We start from the raw sequence: 23,046 nt of genomic DNA, 5'->3' as shown, positions 1-23,046 counted from the left end.
TTTTCTGAATTCTTCATACGGTTCAGCCATGTTATTGTGGGCAGCGATCGGAGCAAAGGCCTGCGAGCTGGAGCCTTAACGGACCGAATCACACCCTGCACCTGCCACTCCACTCCGGCTCGAAGGCTCTTCCATCTCGTGGCAATAAGCCTTTAAAAAAGCCAGAGGAAGTGCTAAAAATTAAAAAGAACAACAGGAGAGGAATGTTTTCTGTCCCAAATCTGCCGTTGGGTTGCTTCGGGTGATTTTCCTGCCTCAAGAATAACTCGTTATGTCTGTCTTCAGGAAGAGCTGCGAAACCTGTTTTAAGGGGATGGCAGTGGCCGTCTCTGAAAATGATCGCACAGCTGCCCTTGTCCAGAGGCCCTGCCTCTTCAGGATGACCGAATCTGCCTCTTCGGTGCTCACCCACAGCTGGCGGCCCATGAGGCCCTGTGTCCCAGCCTGTGCTGTGGCAGAACTTAAACTCCCTGTATCGACCCTCGGAGCAGTCTTCCTCTGTGCTGTTCAGCGTACTGTCTCCAAATACAGACTCGTGGACCAGTGACACACAGTAGCGCATGTTGTCTTAGCACTAGCACACCGTGTATGCGAGTCTTTAAACACTCCGCACTTAAAACATTTCTTGAGATGTGCTGTGTACACTGGATCCTTAAAACTTTTTTCACTGGATCGTCGCCTGCAATGCTCCTCAGACCGGTTTTACAATAACATAAATTAAGCCTAAGTTGAAAGTCAAGATTTTATAAAGGCTTTAAGAGTTTTGTTCTACAGTGCACTTACTCAGGAGAGGTTTAAGCCTTTTGTTATGGGAAGGGAAGGGAATTTGGTGATTACGACTTGTATCTAAAAAATTCAGTCCAGTATAATTACTATATTGTGTTATCTGTTCTAGATCAACGTGACTTGAACGCTGGAAATCGGTCGCTGTTTAGAACAGCTTTGTGTTCGTTGCCTGTTGCTTAGCTACATTAAAGTGCTGAATGTTGTACTGTAGACAGTGTCCTTCACTAGATAACTTGCAATTGTATATTTGATGAAAGAAACCTGCCACAATCTAATAAGAATATAATGAATTTCTTGGATCAATAGGCAGTGAGAGGCTGAATGTAATTGCATTGTAAGAGAATCTGAAAGCTCTTGAGAGTCCATCATTCTTGACTTACTATGAAAATGACACATTTACTTCATGGTGGATTAGTTTTTTTTGTTAACAACATAGAAATGACCTTATTCTATTATTTGTTGTGTGTGAAGCCATGGAATGGATTTGTGACTTATTAGGCTGAGAAACATTTGTCACAGATATAATAGGGAGTGAAATGCTTGGGTAAAACAGTATGATCAAAGGGAAAAATAAGGAGTCCTGTCACAGGAGTCCTTTGCTTGTCTTATTGTTTCTGGGGATCTTGTTTACTCTTCTGTTCTCTGAGTAAATCGCCATCTGTTGTATAAAGAGTGCAGATGGATGTCATCTTAATAGTTTTATTAGCAGGAAACAAAAAAAAGTTAGTGTAATGTAGATGTAATTCAAGGGAGAGCAGGGTACATTATGAGATGGCATGCAGAAAATAAGACATTTTTAGCAATAGGCCCTTTTCAGTTTCCTCAAATGTCATCAGCCGTCCGTCTTATGGGTTGGATATAAATTGTAATTTGTAACTAGAATGAATTCTGAAGATACTGTACTATATAAGCAGTGGGAGCCTGCAATCCTTTGTGCCCAGCCTATGGCTAATAAGAGGCCTAGAGTTTCTGGGGATTTAGTGTTATTGAAGTTTTTTTCATCATTCTGTCTCTGTTGCTCTTTCTTCAGTGCTGATTCATTGGCGAAAGCTTTCCATTTCCTACATTTCATTCTTCAGGCGGGACTTTTTGTTTTATGGAATGCGAAACTGAGCGCCAGCCGGGACAGCCAGATTTATTGTTGTACGACAGATTGCAAGTACAGGAACACTTAATGCTTGACTTGTACTCTTGTCTTAACCTCACTCTTTCACTGTTGCTCCGAGAACCTACTCCAGATAAGTTTAAAACTAGTAGAAAGTATAAAGAAACGCGTTATAAAGTGTTTTCCTTCGAGGAAGCGGTCGAATGTTGCAAGAACTCTTTTATTCCACATTGCATATTTTCACCTCCTGGGACTGCATCTCATTTTCATGGGTTCTTTGAAAGCTGACTGAGCTCTGCTGTCTGACTTTGAAGTGCACGACATAGCCACACAGCAGCAGAAGAAGACCATGTGTTTTAAAAGATGTGCTCAGATGTAGAAGGATTCTGGAGAGGCACAGGAGGTGTGCTGCCACATCATGGCCCATTTCCTCCAGGCCTTTTATCAGAACATGTGGAGTTTGTCTCTTTATGGGAGGAAAGCTTTGTTTTGTAATGAATTAAGAATCCTCATGGTAGGCTTAATGTAATAAGAATTTTCTTATCAGTTCCTTACATTTATATAGCGCTTTTCTGGACACTCCATTCAAAGCGCTTTACAGGTAATGGGAACTCCCCTCCACCACCACCAATGTGCAGCCCCACCTGGATGATGCGACAGCAGCCATAGTGCGCCAGAACGCTCAGCACACATCAGCGATCAGTGGGGGAGAGCAGAGTAATGAAGACAGTTCATTGATGTGAATTAATTAGGAGCCCATTATTTACTGCCAGTGAGAAATTTGGCCAGGATGCCAGGGTAACGCCACCTACACTTTTTTAGAAACGCCCTGGGATTTTTCATGATCACAGAGAGTCAGGAGCTCGGTTTTATGTCTCATCTGAAGGACAGCACCTTTTTTTATATAGATACGGTACACTATGATATACACTAATGTACAGGGCACTGCAGTGCTGGATCTTCACAGTCTGTCAGTGAAGCCTTTTAAAACCAGTGTTGAATGTTCACCGGCTTCATTTGTGTTTCTGATGAAAGATGAACTGCACTGGCTCCTGCTCTGAGCTGTTATTTAATTTACGGTGTACATGGAGAGCAGGAACTCTAAAAAAAAACTTTTCTGACCCATTTTTTTTATCCATTTAAATGTCAGAAAGGTACAATGAAGGTAACTCCCTCCCCCCTCCCCATGACTGTTTATTGCCACACTACAGTAGAGGCACTGCACAATAAGCATTTCCCTCCTTCAGTGTTGATTTACACCTGGCATCATGGATATTATTTTCTACTGCACGGATCCAGTAATAGGAGGAAAGACAGGTTTGTTGCAGTGATAGGTGTGACTGGTCTCTCTCACTCAGGATCTAGATAGTGCAGGGTACTGCTGCCACTTGATTTCAGCAGTGAAACAAAAAAAAAACATTGCAGTAGCTAGGTGATGCCGGGGAGATGTATCTGCTTTAAGATGCATAGAGAAAGGAGTAGGAGTTTCTATTCACCTAAAGGAAGGTGGCCTTGTGGGTTTCTAAAGCATACATGAAGCGCACAAGGACAGTCCTAATTTAGTCAGGACAAGAGGAACATGCACTGAAGTGTAAAAAGGCTTCTTGTTAATACATTACAGTGCCCTCTAGATTAATTTATTTCCCCCATGAAATGGGAACAAAAAACATCGCATAGCAGAATCGCTTACAGGTTGGATAATGTCTCGCTTAAAATTCTCATGTGATACTGTAATCATAATAGTATTGTACAGGGAGAGCCAAGCCAGCCATCCGTTTTCGAACTGCTTTTTCCAGTTCAGGGTCACAAGGGAGCTGAGCTTATTCTGGCAAGCAGCGGGCGCCAGGCAGGATACATCCCCGAAGGGGTGCCAGTCCATCACAGGGCACAGGGCGTATTTGCCATAAATTACTTGACCTGGAGAAAGCAAGAGTCTTATTTATTCACTTCTCTGTGAATTCCTTTAAGACAAATTACAACAGATCAACAGTAATATTCTGCTCTTTGGAAGTGCAATGGAAGCCACTGTAACTATAGAGCTTCTGTTTCCTTGGGCTATAAATGGCAGTAGTACAGTACATGGACAGCCTTCAGTAGTGGCATGTGTGATCTTGGTTAAGGTTGAGGAGCTCTGCGATGAATGCAAAATTGTCATTGGCCTATAAGTACCATGACAATCGAACTTGTACTGTATGTGGATCTACAAAAATCCCCCTTTTTTGAAGAATCCATAAAAAGCCGAATCAGACACTTTTCTGCTGGAGTGTCTGCTGTAAGAAACGTAAGGCCAGTGGTATAATGGCCACACTAGCTGGAGAGGGCATAATTGTTTCTTGCCCCCGTGGGCTGTGAAGGAATGGGTTTTGGAGGCAACCATACATGCGAAGCAGCAGTCACAGATCTCACAGTCACAGTGTAGCATTTATAGTAGAGTTGTGAGGCATAATGGCAAACCACAAAAAGAGGTAACTCAACCCTACCAGACATTTGAAGGACAATTGAGATTGTCAAGAATTGAAATGGTATCATATTGTCAAATAAAATGAGAATTTCCACAACCAGATATTGTGGGGTTCTGGTATGTTTTGAGGTTGTTTTGTATCTCCAGGTCTTAAAGCCCTTGTCAAGATATGGGAATTTGCCAATAAGCTTAAGCTTGGCCAGAAATGGACATTCTGTCATGATAACGATCCAAATTCACAATGGATTGGTTAACTGCACACGAAATTAATGTCTTCAACTGGTCACCTCAATCTGGACAGACATTTCTGATTTTAACTTAAAATAGCAAATTGCTAATAGAAGTCAAAGAGTCTGAAGCACATGGAGCAATTCTATACAGACGTACAAATTAATGTTCATATACATTTCCCCCCTGAACTCGCAGTTAGTGTAATTCCTTTCTGAGGAAGATTTACACAATGCTGACTACAGTGAAGTGAATAAAATCAATCCTTCTTTAATATACATATTAAAAGTAAAAAGGGAAGACTTAAATAAGGGTAAGAAAGTATAGTCAAAAGTAAAAAAAAAAAGTAGGCACTAAGTTTGGTATTTAAGGGGATTTATAGCTGAAAATCTGCTAAGTTGTTTTTTGCTGTATTGTTCCCCTTGTAAAAACTCAGAGTGATGTAAATGTTGCATTAAAAGTTTAGTTTTGCAAGATACAAAGTAAAGATCTTACATTTAAGTGACTTGACCCTTCATATGTTAATATCTTTTTTCATTAAAAATAATTCTTAGACATGTCAGGCAGAATGAGGTCATTGCATTGTTGTTTCACTATTTTGGCACCAATCGCCCTTGCTTTTCATGTAGAGACAAATGTAAGGATATCTGCACTTTTCCAGTGCTGCCACAGCCACCATGGGGGAGAGATTACCATGCTAGGGCTCTCTGCTGAGTTGGGGGGACCGCAGATTATCTGTCTGCTTTGTTCCAGCTGAGGTGCACACACAGCCTGGTGTAGCTCCACAAGCATGCAGACGCTAATCTGCTGATGAGAACAAAAACGCAAAGCCATTTGTCCAGTCAGAATGTTTTTCTGAATTGTGCTGTGGAACTGAACATCCGTTGTGAAGTTTAACAGAATGTAATTTTAAAGTATACTGTGATAAATTAAAATCCTATACAGTTGTGAAGTGAAAGCTTAATTGATTCTATAGTTTCTGAAACTTTAGGGTAATGTCTGCTCAGCAGCCCTGGCAAAGTATGTAGTACTGCCCTCTAGAAAAAGTGGAGGCATGTGAAATCACTTGTTGACACTAATCTGGAAGATGATCTTTTTATTTGTCAGATGCATTGAAAATTAGTTTCGATTTATTTTCTATAGTGAGATAATCCCCTTACAATTAACACTTTAAAAATTGACCAATTCACTTCTTTTTTTAACTACCCCTTCTTAAATTGTCCTTTTGCTTTGAATACTAAATAGCTTCCAGTACCGTTTGGGGCCTGCATGCCTGACTGCTGTTGTAAGTGTAGTGAGCTGTACAATGGTCTGTTAATCCTGCTCATCACCCTGTCTCTGGGGCGCACTGCTGAGGCAGCTGGTTTGACTCTGAAGCCGTGGGTGCTGAGCCTGTACAGTGTGAAACATGTTTAAATACTCTGGATGCTTGCGCTGCGTTGAGCAACGTTACCAGAGGTCTTGGCGATGCCATATGCAGTGAATTGAGACTTGTAACTTTTTTTTTTTCCTCCGTCACACTTTTGCTGCAGCCAAACTAAAAAAAAAAAAAAAAAAAGCCTTACATTTATCAGAACAGCTCTGCTATTGTTCAGGAAACTCTGTCCCTCCATGGGAACCAAATCCATCTGAATAGGACTGGTTTTTGATCGGCCTTAGCTGAGGGTTTTATGTGTTTGTGAGTGCTATATGTTGCAGTGTTTGTTGTTGGACAACAGGGAACCATGCATTTTGGGCAAATATAGCATTGTTTCATTGAATACTGTCCTTTTTCTGGAACTGATCATTAATGACATGTATCAGAGGAGCTACCTCAGTGGAACACACAGGTGTGTAATTAAGGTCTACCACCGCTTTGTTGTTGTGAGAATACTAGCATTCTGAGGTTGATATAGCCCAGCAAACTATTGTCACTAGCAGGGCAGCACTTTTAGAAGTGGGGATCTTTCAGACTTTGTTAGCAGAACAGCATTTAGAAGCCTGAAAGAGATTTCTTTGATCCATTTATGAAAATCTTCATCCCTTCATTGTTCATGGAGCACTGAAAGACTATAAAGAGAAGTTGGGTTTCACTCTTGGAACTGCTGGGACAGGAGCTAGGAAGAAGTGAGCGAGTTTGGGAGATTTGTTAACAAACAAAGTATAGAAATGGCAAGGAAAAGTAAATATAAATGGAAAACGTTGTCCATTTGGAACAACAACTCTCTACATTTTGTCATGTACACTAAGAAATTTAAAATCCTCGCCTAAGATGGATGGTTTAAAGGCCTCCATAAGCAACAAAGTTAACACAGAAGGATCAGGATCTGCGCCTGTGGCTGGAAGGTTGCCGGTTCGTATCCCACGGTTGGGAGAGGAATCCTACTTCGTTGGGCCCCTGAGCAAGGCCCTTCACCCCAGTTGCTCCAGGGGCGCCGTATAAATGGCTGACCCTGCGCTCTGACCTCAAGCTTCTCTCCCTGTGCGTGTGTTTCATGGAGAGCAAGCTGGGGTACATGAAAAGACAAAGTCCTAATGCAAGAAATTGTATATGGCCAATAAAGTGAACTTAACTTATCTCATCCATAAAGCTGATTCAAATGATTTTTAAATAACTAGCATTAATTTACTGCAGTTTTTTGAACAACTGGAATTAACTGAGTAGTTTTTTAGTGCACTTTGCCTCCAAAATAAGTTGCATAAATATCTTGATTCAGTGAAACAGCCAAGGCTCCAGTTCTAGGTAAGCAGGCATTCAGGGGCAGCATAAACAAGCTATCTGCCTTCCCATCTGGATGTCATCTAACAGCTTGGAACAGAAGGGGACACTGCTGGCCAAACAAAATAAGCAGCTCTGTTTGTTTTATTTCTGAAAGATGGACATTGCTATTGCAGTGTCTGTAATGAAAATGTGTTGGAGGAAATTGTTGTCTCCTTAAGGCTCTGTACATGAAAATGAGCAAAACATTGGACCCACTGAGGTTACAGAGGCCTCCCAGATATCCGAGGAATTTATTTATCTTTGCCAAAAGAATGCAGAGCAAACCAAAACAACAATCAGAAGATACTTTCCTTCAGCATGCTTTGGTATTGGCTGAATTTACACATTTGGGCTCAGATTTATTTCTTCTAGGTATATACAATGCTTCAATTTATTTATTTTTATTTAAGAGCTTTATCTCCCTGCTTACACCCCCACTGCGATTACAGACCCCAGCAGCAGAGCCAGTCTGAGATGACCCAACCACAACATTAACTTGAGTGGAATTTTTCTTCTCCCCTAATGTGGTTGTTTCCTATTTTTAAATTTGCATTCAAGGGTGGTCGATCTTTTTAAGATTAAAACAAGATTAATTGAAAGGGAGATGGAATAAATCTCTCTTATCTGTATTTTAAAGGAGCAATCTTCTCCCTTTTTATTGTGGGCATTATTCAGTAATGTGATATGACTTTCAGAATAACCCAGTGAGAACCAGTCTGTGAAGTAAAAGGCCCAGTACTTTTTCTCGTACTTCTGCATCCTACCTGAACAGAAAGTGATTCCTAGCAGTCTAGAGGAAAATGAGAAAGCTCCCTGACAGTGATGGGTTTATCATGACCTTGTTGATACTAGCCCTGTCCTTTGTATCGGTGTGGAGCTCATGTAAATCATCTGGACATGCAAAGATTGCCATAGCCTTGAGGGCAGAGGGTAGGTATTCAGAAACTGACAGGTTCCTCCCAGCACAGGAAATAACATTTCTGGATTAAAACCAAGTCTCCTTTTCTTCTTGGTTTAAAGATCTTCCCTCCAAAGAAGATTATTGATGGTGTTTTGCCCTTGGGTTTCAGGAGCGTATTAAGAGGAAGATTCCAGGGAACTTTGCACTGTCTAGAAAGCCTTTTGAAGTTAATTTTGCCCATAGCACCAAGTCAAGTAACCAGACATTCATCATGAAGTATGAACATACTCCTTTCAAGTCTTGCATCAGCAGATTTTGTGTGGAACTACACTGGCAGGAATGTATTTTCTGCCTTTAGTTTTTAAGGGTCTCTTACCAGTTGATATTTTTAATATATGTGAAATATCAGAGTGTATGTGAGGTAGTGTTTTTTTTCTAAAATTATTAGTGAAAGCACATGAAACTCTCAACCTTTGCTAAAAGAGCTCTTCAGATGTCACTGGTCAGTTTCCAGGAAAAATAGCATCGAAGTATGCTCACAATCCTGTTTTGCTACCATGACATTAATTTATTGCATTACATAGCTAAATACGGAGCTGATACTTAGGCTGGCAGTTAAATTCATGTTAGATATATTGCGGTGTTATCATATGTACATAGAGATGAGTTACAGTTGTGCTTTATACTGTATTACAGTATGTCTTTGACATTAACTGTTTATATACCTGTTTAAAGACCCTGGAATACTGCAATTGTGGTTCAAAAGAATGCCTACTTTAATAGGAATGCTAACCCTAGTTTGAGGCTTATTGGCAAATACAACTTTCTATTTTAGGGTATGCACAAGACTAAATATTGCATAAACTATTGGGCGTGCCTGGTTGCAGGAGTGTTCTAAACAATTTCATTAAATGTATATGATATATGATTTTAGATTCACACACTTTTAACGTACCTTAAAGGAATTGCCATTGAAAAGCAGAATACTTATTGTATCTGCAATACAGAACTAAAGAATAAAGTGAAGGCAGGACTAAACTGGCATTAAACAGCTCTTTAAAGGCATGGGGCTGTTGCAGGAAGTCATGTTAATGCATAGGTTGTAGCAGAGGAACCAGAAACCTGGAGTTTTGGGTCATCTTTAACCAATATCTAGATCGGGTGTTTTCAGTCATGTCCTAGGGAAGCAAACTGTCTGCTGGTTTTATTTCAGCTGCCCCCGTAATCGCCAGTGCTTCCCAATGCTTCTTGTACCTTTTTTGTGCGCTCTGTTCCTTGGCTTCAGCATATAAATGTCTAGAGAGCTCAGTCTTTTCTCTGTTACTGCAACTCATGCATCAGCAGTGGGGGAACTCCAGCACGTATAGATGTTTCTGAGCGGGGGGAATTGTACCCTTTTATACCTGTGAAGATCACCAAGTGGCTTGAATTCGTCTGAAAGACTGTGCCCTTTTGCTTACCAAGACCTTGAATTCAGAGGTCAGAAGGCGGTTGCCCTTCAGCCTGTACTTGGAAGCGGGGAGGAGGGACCCCAGGGCAAGGGGTCAGACATTCCCATTCTGAAAGTGTGCAGCAGGGGCCCAGCTGTCTGGGGAGTCTTGTGGTGAGCTTGTGGCAGAGGGGGAGGGCTGTGCTGCACCATGTGCTTATCAAGCAGGCTGCTTTCTCAGGGCTCTTCACTATCTGGATTACAGCAGTTCAAACACATCACCTCTTAACTGAAGCACCCATGCTCATTTCCAGTGTAGGGCACAATGGTGCACTCTTCAGTCTGTGTATATCAAGTGCAGTGCACAGTGTATGTCAGAAGAAATATTCTTTTAACATGAGAGGCAATGTAATTCCCAGATGGCTGATCTTCAAGGATTTTCTGTTTTTCATCTCATTTGTGCTATTAGATTATTGGCCTGATTAGAAACTTAGTTAACAAATTTCCATGTTTTTTCCCTGTTTTTAGTAATCGAGAAGCAGAACATCTCTAGCAGTGGATTTCCAGAAGTGGATTTAGAGCAGACTCAAAATAGAGAGCCTGTTCAAAAATGAACTTGGGTTTCTCAGTGTTTTACTTTCTAGTTAGGAATTTGTTCTTCTGTTTTAGTTAAAAAGTTATAAATCAGACCTCAGTCATGTGGAAACTTCCCAAATGTTTACCGTACAGAGTTCACAACCACCATCTTGGCTACAGTACTTCTCATAAAAGATAATAATTCATTATTTCTGTTTTGCAGGGGATTTGCTAGATTAGCAGACTAGTCAGTTGTAATCGATGCAAAACACCTATGTGTTTTTCGAGAATACATGATGTTAATAACCCAAATAATATTGTTATTAATAATGTTGAGAATGGATTTTGAATAACATTGGGTTCATTTGGATTTTAGCTGTTGTGAGGCAGTTGAGATGAAAATTTATAAAAGATGGGCAGCATAGTGGTGCAGTGGTGAAGATCGCTGCCTTACAGCACTGGGGCCCTGGGTTCAATTCCAGGGGCGCTGTGTGTGTGGAGTTCATATGTTCACTCCTAGTCTGTGTGGATTTCTTCAGGTGCTGAATGTTTCCTCCCATAGTCCAAAAACACACAGGTTGGGCAATTGGCTTCTGGGGAGATTGTCCCTGCTGGGAGTGTGGGCATGCTTGTATCTGCCCTGCAGTGGACAGGGGTCCTGTCCAGCTCACATTCGTTACTTACTGGGACAGGCTTCTGCTCCCCCCTTCCCTTGTGACCCTGTTTTCGATGAAGAAAATGGAACCTCTGATTGAAAGCATTTATTATATTAATTTGGATGGGGCAATATCCAGCTAATGTGCCTCACTTACTGTGACATATTTTCAAGCAGCAGTAATGATTTTTGCACTTTCTTGCAACTGTTGTAGCCTCTTTGGGTTGCAGGGGTGGAGGCATAAACCAAGCCTCAGCATTTTCTTCGTTAAAAGCCTTTGTGGGAATGAGAAACTCAATTACCTCCTACAGCTGACATTGACATTCGACAGCCTGTATTTAGTGAGGTTTTTACACAGCGTGGGTCATGGCTTTTTCGAGGTAACACTAGGAACCTCCACATAAATTGTTCAGGAACAGACTTTCATCATAGAAAACTAGATTTCTATACTGGATTGTAAAGGAAGCACTCCCACTTTTGATTAGTTGGAAATATTTGAACAGTTTAAAGGGTTTGGTAGGACTTGCATTTAGAATTGAATGCCTCTAAAAAATCACATGCTTTATTCTATTTTTTACCTTTTTATGCGGCTCGGCAGTTGTAGCGATGGTGGAGCAGTAAATTTGTCAGGCGCTCTGTCTCTGGGATTGGCACCACTTGTGTGGTGGAGACAGCCTGCTGCCGGTCTAGCCTTTCTTTAGCAGGTTTGCATAGCGAGGAGCAGTCGGCTTTCTGGACACTTGTCAAAGATCAGCAGCATTCCTGAGCCCAAGGATTTCTTGCTAATTAAAGCGTCTCTTTGCCAGCATCTTTAGCCAGTTGCTGCCTTAATGCCTGGAGCTTCTTGTTGTTAATTCCTTTATATCAGGTCTTATCTCGCCTAGTTTTCCTTTTTACTCTGTCATTTTCGCCCTTTTTCGTTTTTAAAGCGCAATGCAGCTGTTCTGAACCTAGAACAGACTTTAGGACAAATAGGTGTATGAGACCAATGTCTTTACAAGGCTGACCCATTGTACTTGAAGCACCTTTAGCATTTATTTCAACTGCATTAGCATCGGCATTTATTCATTTTTTACGACACCTTGCAAGTGTTCGAATGATGTGCGAATGTGAGACATTTTCGGTTTTAAGTGTTTACAAGAGCTGTGGCTCCAATTGTTGTACATTAAGTTAATTGTCCACAGTTTTATTTTCTTTTGGGTCCTTGGTAAAGGCTTATTGTTGTCCTCTTTCAGAAAGGAATCTGGGCTGCAGCTGGTCATTAAGGATCATGATAAAATGCTTACTGAAAACCTCTGGTGTCAATGTTATGAATCTGGTCCCCTACATTCTTAATTACTGAAATGTGCATAATTAGGCATTTTTACCCTCCTGGTGAGGTCTATGATCAGCAGATGAGACTGCAGGAAAACTCCTGCAGGGTTGTGTTTGTGATGCCCCGGCTAGCTAACCTCTTTTAACCTCTTTTAAGCTTAATACTCTTTAATTTCTTACAGACAGGCTTGCTTTGAAGGTAGCTGGGACTCTGGAGGTCGTCAGATTTTCAGTGTTATATTAGTTGTTAAATGTCTAATCGGTGCCATCAGACTGTGCTGCAGTGACATTTTAACTTTGCTGGTATTCTCCTAGTCTACCCCCGCTAGTGTTGCTTCATGAGAAAGACAAGTGTTTCACATGTCCTGACTTCCTGTACTGCGCTGGGTTAAGTCGCAGTGGTGCTGAAATATCGGGCAGTGTATTTATTGCCTATGATTTCATCTGTCAAAATAAACCCTCATTAGCCACTAGCAGGGCTGGGAGAGCTCATCTCACGGGCTGGCCGGATAGCTGGCTGTCAGGAAAGAGCCCATTAATTAGGCTCTGTTTGCTAAGCCACACTGCCAGTTCAGACGCTTGAGTGATGGATTCTGCTACAGTACTTATCTTAATATGCACAAATAAGATATCGCCGAAATCTATTTAACAAAATCCATGAGCATATGAAAAACACATGAGTTCTGATGTTTAAAATGTGTATTGATGGGTGTCTCGGTTCTCCGAGGGCTTTGTGAATATAATATAGGGAATCTGTTTCTGTACGTAGTTGGAAGGTTTGTGTTGTACAATTTATCCCCGCTTCTGTCAGCCTGCACTTCCACTCTTTGTGTTCCTGTCAAGAAAGCAAAGGGCTTCAAACAGTAAATGAACTCGTTAAAATTTCTGTTAACACGCGTATCTAGAGGTCACTCTGTGTCAAGTTAATTACCATCCTTCTCAGATTTCTGTAACAATCGTGAATTTGAGCCTGCAATTTTTAATAGTTTTGTTAAATGACTGTTTAGACCCAGAACCTATTTACCCCCTTTTTAATTCAGGAAAACAGAAACAAAGCTTTCCATATAATCGCATATCTTGGGAACCGAAAAAAGATGCCACAATTAAATTCTATCCAAGGTTAGATCAGTGTTGCGACTGTTCCGTGTGTCAATCTTAGCTTGATATGGTCCACGCCACTTTTTTCTGCTTATTTGACATGCATACTGTATGCGGTAAATTTGTGATGACCCACGAAGCTTTTATAATGAATGTACAATGTTTTTTCCATTGGTGAAACTTTGTCTGGATCATACTTGCTTCAGACATTATCGCATTTTGAAACCTGCATGTTTCTTATATGTGGAAATGAAGTGGCACTACCCTAGGTACTGTATAAATGGTCATCTATCATAAATTACCAGGGGTTCACTGCTCAAATTTCAGATTTGCTCAGATGACCATAAATGTCATGGATGAAACTAGACTCAGTCTGGCAACATTTTGTGTGTTAATGAGAAGGCTTCTTTACGATCACTCATGCATTTTAATTTCGTGTAATGCAAAGTTTTTTGAATGTCAAGAACCGTGTTTCTGTAATGCCATCCGCACCTGGTCAGTCTCATTTTCTTGTTCTGGAGCAAAAGAATGTTAATTTTCTTGAATAATGTGTGCTCCAGCACTACATATCCTGTTAGTGATCTAAGTGTTGAAGTTACCGTCTTAGGTGGTTCCATTCATGCGCTTGGATAGCGTACGGTAATTTGTAGAAACCCAATTAAATGTGCTACAGTTTGGTTGCTTTAGAAATGAATAGATACAAATGTTGCAAATCGTGTTTGTTACGATTTCTGTTGAATGAAGCAGTGTGAAAGAAGACACCTAGCCTTTAATATCATAAATCATTCTGAAGGCCTTTTCACATGTTTTTACAGTATCGCAGTGACTCCTCATTTAACACGCCCCACGCCAGACTGGCAACAGCTGTAAAATGAGACCTAGCTGACGCAGGGCTGGGGCTGCAGTGTGTGTAAATTAAGTGTTTTCTCCCCTAGTGCCCCCCCCCATATTTTTCACCTCCAAATAAAAAGCTGACGTCTCCCTTTGGAAATAGAACCCATGTGTAATGTTTACCACGAAGGTACTGCTGGGCCCAGCCCGTCCTAGACAGCTGATTGTAAAAGCTGACACTTAATCCAGCTACCGTGCAGGGGGATCATCAGCTCTGCTTCCATTCACATTAATAGCAAACAGACTCTTGGGTCCTCTTGGGGGGTTAGCCAGGGGCTGCTTAAATTTGACACTGTAATCCCCATAGGTGCATATTTCTAGACGCTCGGTGCATACCAGCGCTAGCAAGGTTCCTCCTCGGCCTGGCTTCTTTTGCTGTCAATAGCCGCTGATATGCAGTTACTCATGGATGGAACATGCTCCGGATTTATTCTTGGACCTGTCCTCCAATCATTCATCGGAGAAAGGTTGAAGGGTCAGTAAATAAGGAGGTGACCAGTCTGAGAGGCTGTCTGCACGCTGTTTACTGGGGTATTTTAAACCCGCGGGAGCACACGTATTTAATGACGGGGTTGACCATCCCGCCAGTTGGTGTCACAACAAGACAAGGGAGCGCTGAGCAGGGCGCTCCTCGAGTGGCGGGCGTGGGCGAGTGAGCGCTGCTTGCAGGGAAGGGACAGCCTGGGGGCAGACTGCCCCAGCACAGAGGAGGAGCCGCTGTACCCCGCCTGGGCTGGCCCAGGGCCGGCCTCCCTCTCCGGCTCGCGGGGCACCGGCACTAGCCCGCGGAGCGCGGTGGAGATATGAAGTCCCGGGAAGACGCGCTGAGCCGGGGAGCACGGGGAGACGCCTCCACTTGCTGTTTCGCGAGCCGAGCGGGCCTGGAAGCTCGCAGAGCTGGGAGGGGGTTCTGAGCAGACTGCAGGAGCTGCTGCTTTTGCTGTTCAGTGCGCTGGCTGGCTGGGCGCCTGCTGTGCAGAACCCAGGAAAGTTTAGAAGCATAGTCGCCTCTGCTAGGAGCCGTTTCACCCAGCAAGATGAGTCGATGGCTTGCCTGCACCTCTGCGTACCTTGTGGGTATTTTGGTGTTCATTTGATGGCTTAGCAGGGTTTTGTTTTCTGTAGTGAGGAATCTACTGTACTGGTGTAGAAAAACTGTCAGTTTCGTTTTCTGTCCCTTTACAAATGAGATACTGGAAGTGGGATGGTTTTACTGCATGGTGCTTGGCTAGGTGTTTGTTTGTTTTTGTAGAAACTATGAAACTAAAAATCGAAAAAAGACTGTTGTTCCACAAAAGGCACTGCGGTTACTTTTGAGAAATCTGATGGGCTTGGAAGATAACTTGTGCTCACTTGTGAAATCGGATTGTTTACATGTTCTGCATATTTTTAGCTTGCGGTCTAAAGCACCCTGGCCGGGGTTTTCTGGGGTGAATATAGGTACCGTGCCTCTGTAGTCTTGATGCAGGTGTGCTTGCGAGGAAAAGATAAGCAGTGTTTGGGGGATTTCAGATTATCCGGCTAGATTGTTCACCGTGTACTTTAGTGGGAAAGTCAAAATAGTAGCTTTGCAAAACAGACTATTTATAACTTGAACGCTGTGGAGCTAGAGCCATGTTATAATTGAGTGGTTTTCGGACACTCCTCTTGGCAAACTGAGAGACGGTTTTCACTGGCTGCTTAATTTCTGCCATAACACAATTTCCCTGCAAATGGTTTGGCTCTACTGATCTCCTCTTTGAAAGGTCTTTTTGTTTTAAAAAATGCACAATGTGGATTAGTTTATAGTAACGTCATTTTTTAACATCACTTTTTTTCACCAAGTGCGGAATCCAGACAATCTCTCTGCTTTCGGACGCATCAAGTTGGTTTTTGCACGAGCCTTCGCATGAGCTTGTGCCTTCCCGGCGCGGCGGGGGGGTATTGTCGGATGTGCCGAATGCGGGCTGTGAGGGGGCTCCTGGCTGTGCCTGTTGGCCTGATGGTGGCGCTCTCTCTGCAGAACACTGACTGGAACAAGTATGATGACCGGCTGATGAAGGCCGTGGAGCGGGGCGAAGCAGACAAGGTCTCGTCCGCGCTCAGCAAGAAGGGGATCGTTCCCACCAAGCTGGATGTGGAGGGCCGGTCCGCGTAAGTACCCCAAAACCCTCCCCCCCCCCCCCCCCACAGGTCCGAGACCCCGAGACCACTCCCATTCTCGCACTGCAAAGCATTTAAAATGTCTGGAAGCGCTCCGGTTGAACTGGTTTTTAAGGACAAGAATGGAAAAATATGCTCCTTTTGGTTTCTGGACTTTCAGCAAGTAGTTAACATAAAATGATTTGTTTCATTTGTTGTTTTTTTTTAAATACAGCCCATTCTGTCTACTGTTCATTTCTCTGAGGAAGATGATGTTTCATAATGTTTTCATCTTGAATGCCACCTTTAAGCTGGTTTTATTTGAAGGTCCAAGAAGCAGCTGTTGGAATGTGTATCAGCCTTCATTATATTCTGAGTTTTCTTTGACACTGCAAAAAGTCTCTGCTTTCACAAATTTCAAAATTATATAAGTTATAATACCAAACTATCTCATGGTCATACCTGACCAGTGTCGCCTAAAGTATTTTTCTGGTTATGTAAGGCTGTAAAACTGGATGAATGCAATGTTGTTCAACGTAACAAAAATTAGAGTTTAAGCCAATTTTAATTCCAGAACAGATATTGTAGTGATTTTGTGCTTTATTTTATTGTTTAATCTTTAAGATGAGGATGGCTGATATTTTTCAAATGAACAGGACCTGGTGGTATATTCAGACGTTTTCTCAGTAATGATATATTGAGATTGGTATTTTTGCAGATTTTGCTCTTTAATTTTAAAGTATTGCTTTTGTGTCCAGATTCTCGTCTAATCTGGTCGTGTTTTATGTAACCGATCTTTTTTATTTTTTATTTTAGGGAACCGAGAATACCATTTTAAATACAGATAACATTATCCACCAATCCTTTTATAATTCAAATTTGCCAATGTACATCACACATGGAAAATTCAGTCCGTTCTTATCTGTTCCTTTAATATTTTACAATTAGTGACCAATCATTTTTATATTTTTTTGTCCGTGTAATCTAAATAGCACACTAATCATAAGCTTCCAGTTAGCAGCCCTGTTTTGACTGTTGTTGCAGTGTCTTGGCTTTAATTATGTGAAGCAGGAGACCTCTTATTATGCCTTTGCAGCCCAGTGGGAAATGTTTCTGTGAGTTGGCACAGGACACATCAGGAGTCATGTCTCATCATAAAGTGATGGAATTTCTCAGAGCTAAATGAAATGCATCTGTGACGTCAAAGTGGACTCATTACAGTACACAGAAATAGCTACAGTTCTGAAATAGGTAATGATGTGAAGTGAAAGTAAGGGAATTGCTCTGATGTTAGTAGATTTGTGGCTCTGTAGCTCATTACTTGTACAATAAATCTGACCACAGTCTTTCTACAAAGCCTTGCATCTCTGTGACCTTTGGACTGATCTGTTTTCTGTACTAATAAAAAAAAACCAACGATTTAGGTTTTAAAACATTTGTTTCATTGTATGGATTTCATTATCGTTTCGTGGTTCATAAGCTTGAATCCACACTGGGTCCACTGGTCCCCAGTGGATTCGGACTCTGTGAGCGGTCAGTGGCCTGGACTCTGCTGTGGGAAAAGAGCAGCTCACTGCAGAACCAGGTGGAGGATCTGCCAGCTAGTAGTGCTGGATAAAGATACACAGAGTTTGCTCTCAACGTCTTGACAGATTAGGTAAAAGGCTGATGCAATATTGCCAGTAATTGCTAAAAGTGGAGCCTTTACAATGTGTAAGAGGCACAGTTGTAGTATGCTGCATAAAAAGGGGGCAATCATGTTATTAAAAGGAAAAAAAAAAAAGATGTATAAACCTAAATGTGTTGTGTAGAATGTTTGGAGTAAACCAAAATTATGCAAAAGCCTTTTATGTAGAGCCAAGCACTTGATTGTTGAAGTAAACAATTGTGCTTCAGGTAAATCTTTGGACGGTTTGCCTTTAACTAGGCATCTTAATTGTGGTCCACATGCTGGTCTTCCATGAAGAATCGGACTTGAGCGGACGCTCGTCAATCCCCAGGATTGTGATGCCTGTTTGTGATAAGAAAAGCACTTTCATTTGCAGCAGCTGCACACACATCCCTCTGAATTAGTATCACCCGGAGCCCCCAGCAGCACTATAATTGACACATCCAGAGAACGCAGTGTAAAGCACTGCACCAGCTTGTAAAACGCCGTGTAGATGATTGTAGGAGGATTAAGACACTGGAAGCAGATCTGAGAAGACCTTCGTGTGAACAAGCTAAAACTAATATCTTATTGGCTGTTATTCTGATTGCAAGCTGGTGGTCACTGCTTTCCTCTGCGAGACTGGCCTTATGATATAGTTTCACCATGTTGCAGGAGTCGGGGTCTGTAAATGGTTGAGTGCGTCTTATACATTTTGTTCCTGAAATGATTTGCAATGGGTGGCACAGTGGTGAGCATTGCCGCTTTGAAGTGCTGGGGACCTGGGGTTCAAATCGGGAGCCGGGGTGCTGTCTGCGTGGAGTTTGTATGTTCTCCCCTTGTTCGCGTGGGTTTCCTCCCACAGTCCAAAGACGTGCTGGCAGGTGAACTTGGTGGAGGAAAAGTGGTCCCCGAGTGATTGTGTGCGCATGTCCGTACTGGTGCCTGTGTGCCCTGTGATGGAGTGGCCTCCTGCCCAGGGCGTATCCTGTCTTGCTCTCGTTGCTTGTCGGGTTGGGTTCCGGCTCCCTGACCCTGAATTGGATGAAGCAGTGCGAGAATGGATGGAAGGATAGATGGATGATTTTCAGTGTTTAAGTCGACATTGACACTTACTCCTCATCCGTATCCGTTTGTCTTGTGTTATTCCTCGACTTAAAACTGCCTCAAAGCACATGTCTTAGTCGCAGTTGTATAGATGCATCTTTTGGGGAAAAAGTGAAGGAAGTAATGTAGGTTGATAAAGTTTGTGTTTAATGAAAGGGATTGCAAGTTTAATGCCTTGCAGATGTGTCATTTCATTGAAAAGATGAGGAACAAGTTTTAAATTGCTCACCTGCTTTGGATAGATAAACCTGATAAAATAAGCTAATTAACATCTAATGGCCAGTGTTCTAAAACAATATAGCATGTGCTTTATCGATATAATTGTCTAAAAGAGAGCATGCCTATAGCATAATTTGCACTAACATGGCAAAGATTAAAAAAAAAATAGTTGTTAAACTGCAGGAGAACTATACATTCTGAACTGTCTTTTCATTTCCAAACATTGTACATTATTACATTAAAACATGTTCTGCAGACTATTCCCCATACCTCTTATAGACATTGCATCATTGTTTTAAAATTAGTTTGATCCAAGTGCTTTTTACATTTCTCTGCATGTTCTATTAACATTCATACAGTATAAAAGTCTCATTCCATGTTGAGTACATGTTTCTTCTCCTCGAACAGCCCAGTTTGATGTCAGTCTTTACATGAAAATGCATTACATTATCTTTGTCATCTTGACAATTCGGACTTTACAAGGTGTACCTTTTGAAAAGGCTGATGGAATTTGTCTGTTTCATTATGTCCACCACACCTAGTTTCATTTAAACAATATCTTCTGTGCTTCTTACTCTCTATTTGGGTATTAGGAGTCAAATTGCATTATGTATGAAACATGAGCTACAGCCTTACAGTGTTAGAGCCAGTTCTGTAGTATAATAGGAAGTTTCTGCTGCGTTTCATGTTCAGCTCAATTCGCTTTTCAAATTGAACTGTTTCTGAGGATTTTCAGCTAAATGTAGTTTAAAAGACAATATCAGGTGGTAGGACATTCTTATATCAAGAAGACAAGCTGTAAGACATGGCATACCCTTCAAACTTGAATACCCTCTCAGATGAGTGGAAGAGCTTAACACATCTTAATCGAGTTATTGTCTTCCAACTCTCAAGTCAGATCTTGATTTGAGTTGTTTTATAATTGGGTAGTAGAATTGTGAATAATGCATCAATAACTCAAACCAGGAGTAGGACCGGGGTGGTGAAGCAGTGTCTAACATTAGCATTAATGGATAGCTTACAAGATGAACCAATTTAAAAGTTTAACCATTTTAAAAGTGATATTTTTTATGACACTGTGAGCTATCTTGGCTGTTCATTCTCCCCTGTAATCCAGAATTCATTTTTCTGTTTGTCCAGTTTTACATATTCACACTTCCCTTTTTCAGCGCTAGGCCTGTATCTCCCATTCGTTTAAGTCTGCCACGCAGTCTGTGTGATGCAGCAGTTGGAGGTTATAAATAACCACCTGGTATACAGTTCAGGAAGTCCTGCAGCAGTTTTTAGAAATGGGGTATATGTTCAGACATCTTCAGTAAACTGATCTAGAAAAGCTTGTCATAAGGCAGGCCAGTCATTGTCTAGAGTGGTTTGTACAGTATTTAGCCTTTTACCTTCCGTTATAAACCATATTCTCCATTAAACTGCTTTTTATATTAGGAGCCAATAACGATGCACGAATGCATTCATTAGGTCTCTTCAAACAGTTGATTATACCCTTTCTTATTGCTTACAAAGCTGAATATTTTTAATAAGTTCTCAGTTTGCTTTTCAAGGACTGTATTCTTGAAGGGCACTCGAGCTCTGTGTGCCAAGGGAAGATGCCAAGCCTCAGGGCATTGTGGGTCCATCTCCTGTGTTGTATTGGCTTGATGGCAACGAGCACAGAATCAAGGATTCTGCTGGCTCATATCAAATTAAATTGGAGGAATGTATTGAGATCACACAAAAAGCCACTGACCGTTCCACTCCTGTAATAAATACTTCTTCCGTTACTTCTACAATTTCCAATAACCCCGCTTCTGTGGTGAAAACTTTTTTTTCCCACATCTACATCACTTCTCTTTACCAAGAACCTTTATCGCAGTTATTGGCTGTTGCACTGAAGTCTTCTTGTCACCTCTGTTATTTAATTATATCTTACATTTTCATCATGGTGTTATAATGTATATTATTCATTTCCTAAAGTGTAATGAGACTCAATAGGAAAATTCTATATATAAAAAAGTACAGTGAAGAGAAAATCTATAGTATCAAAAGCATAGAAATGTGAAATCGAAAGAAACAGGTTAAGAATTGAAGCCTATCGAATAAAGTTTGTAGTAAGATTTATTTTTTTTCTTAAGTCAATTGCAGTGTCATTAAAGAAAGTACTTTATCCAAAATGTTTTTTTTTAATTGCAAATCATTATTCTGGACAAGGAAATGGTTGTAATATTCTAGATTTCTGATATTATCTGAAATGTGTTGTCGTGATTAATTTTTGTTCTCTGTTTCTGCGAATCTACAAACCACAACCCCTCTTATTTTTTTTGTTCATCAAGGGCCTCTGTGCCTGATGAGCTTTCTGATCGATTCCATTGGCTATCCCTCACCCTAGTGACCGCCATGTCACCCATCCTCTCCCTTGTGGACAGGGTCCAGTCCAGCTCTTTCCCCACTGAGCTCACAGCAAAGCCTTTACAAATGCACTTTCTGTAATTGCTAGGATATTTAAAGAGCTGTAACAGGACGGTCTCATTGTGCTGAGGCTTAAAATAAACCTAAGAAACTCATCTTTGGGGAACAGCGGGCCACAGTCATGAGCAGGATGGGGGAGAGAGTCTGCTCCGCTGTGTTAGTAGAATAGATGCCAAGGTGTGCTGCCGTCACAATTCTGCACTCTTGTTTCAATCCAGCTCCGGGCTGGAGCAGATGTGGTCTTTGGGCTCCTCTAAGTCAGGATGATACTGATCGCGTAACAGCAAACACTTTCATTTATCATTTGACATGGTGTATAACCAATGACAAAAATACATTAGAGCGTGCACTTTTATTGTTCAGACCAGCGATATGCACTCTCAGTACCGCATAACGCCTATAGATTGACCAAAGAAATAACTAACTACACATTCGTATTGAAGGTTTTTTTTTTAACTAAAAGGGACAGTTAAACTTGTATCAAAAGAGCTAAGTAGCCACAGGTGTCCCATAAGTGAAAAAAGGTAGGCTAAGACATTTTAGACTAGCAGCATTTATTCTGTGGTAAAGTTACTGCTCTCACTGGCTTATTATAACCACTCTTTTCTTGATGATTCGGCGGCGACATCAAACACCAGGTCCTTCTCTGTCTGGAGCTGGATGGAACAAAGCACACCGAGTTCTGGTGGGGGGACCGATGTACACAGGGGGCCTTTGTATGGCTAATGGCATGGCGCACTGATCCATCCACATCTTTCTGTTGCTCTTCAGGTTCCATCTCGCTGCCTCCAAGGGGTACCTGGATTGTCTGAATCTCCTTTTGGGCCACAGTCTTGACATCACTGCAGCTGATGCCACAGGTATGTTCGCCAGTCCTAGGGACCGGAGCATGTAGTCAGGTGGTAAGGACTTTCTGAAGCCTGCTGCACGGAGTCAAACAGGCCCCGTTCACTGACCCATCAGCAAGTGGCGTGACCTCACATCATGGTGCTAATTCTGCTCTCTAAGGCCTATATAGATATCTTTAGGCTTTCTTGGTCTAAAATCTCTTGAACATGGTTAGTTTCTCTCAGCTGATTTTTACAGTAACTGAAAGAGAGAGCCGCTTCTCGAGGCGGTTATTTAAAAACAAAAGCAGGAGAAGCTTTTTAGCAAAGAGGTCACATACTGTAGAGTAGTAAACCTGAAAGATGTCTGGCTTAGTAGCAGTGACCTCATCATTGATCAAATTGGAGAGAAGTGAGAAGCTGAATCTTTTGAAGTAAGAGGAAAGTTTTGAGGAAGTTAGATTATGCTAAAAGTGGAAT

General features: G+C 41.6%; 1 protein-coding gene across 2 annotated transcripts in view; it reads left to right on the top strand.

The window, feature by feature from the left end:
• The window catches only part of LOC148659177 (uveal autoantigen with coiled-coil domains and ankyrin repeats-like), a 55,384-nt gene that overhangs the window by 8,605 nt on the left and 23,733 nt on the right, over nt 1-23,046 (top strand). The window contains exons 1-3 of one of the 2 annotated variants that reach the window (XM_088641152.1): nt 14,749-15,257; nt 16,187-16,317; nt 22,511-22,599. In XM_088641152.1, the coding sequence (XP_088497278.1) occupies nt 15,222-15,257; nt 16,187-16,317; nt 22,511-22,599 (256 nt within the window). In that variant the 5' untranslated portion in view covers nt 14,749-15,221. Of the gene's footprint in view, nt 1-14,748; nt 15,258-16,186; nt 16,318-22,510; nt 22,600-23,046 lie in introns of those variants that run through there. The other variant, XM_088641151.1, reaches the window with a different exon arrangement.

Source organism: Lepisosteus platostomus, chromosome 7, assembly GCF_059453375.1.
Source record: "Lepisosteus platostomus isolate fLepPlt1 chromosome 7, fLepPlt1.hap1, whole genome shotgun sequence".
Classification (NCBI taxonomy): Eukaryota; Metazoa; Chordata; class Actinopteri; order Semionotiformes; family Lepisosteidae; genus Lepisosteus; species Lepisosteus platostomus.
Note: the sequence above shows the minus strand (reverse complement) of the source record. Positions and strands in the feature narration are given on the sequence as shown.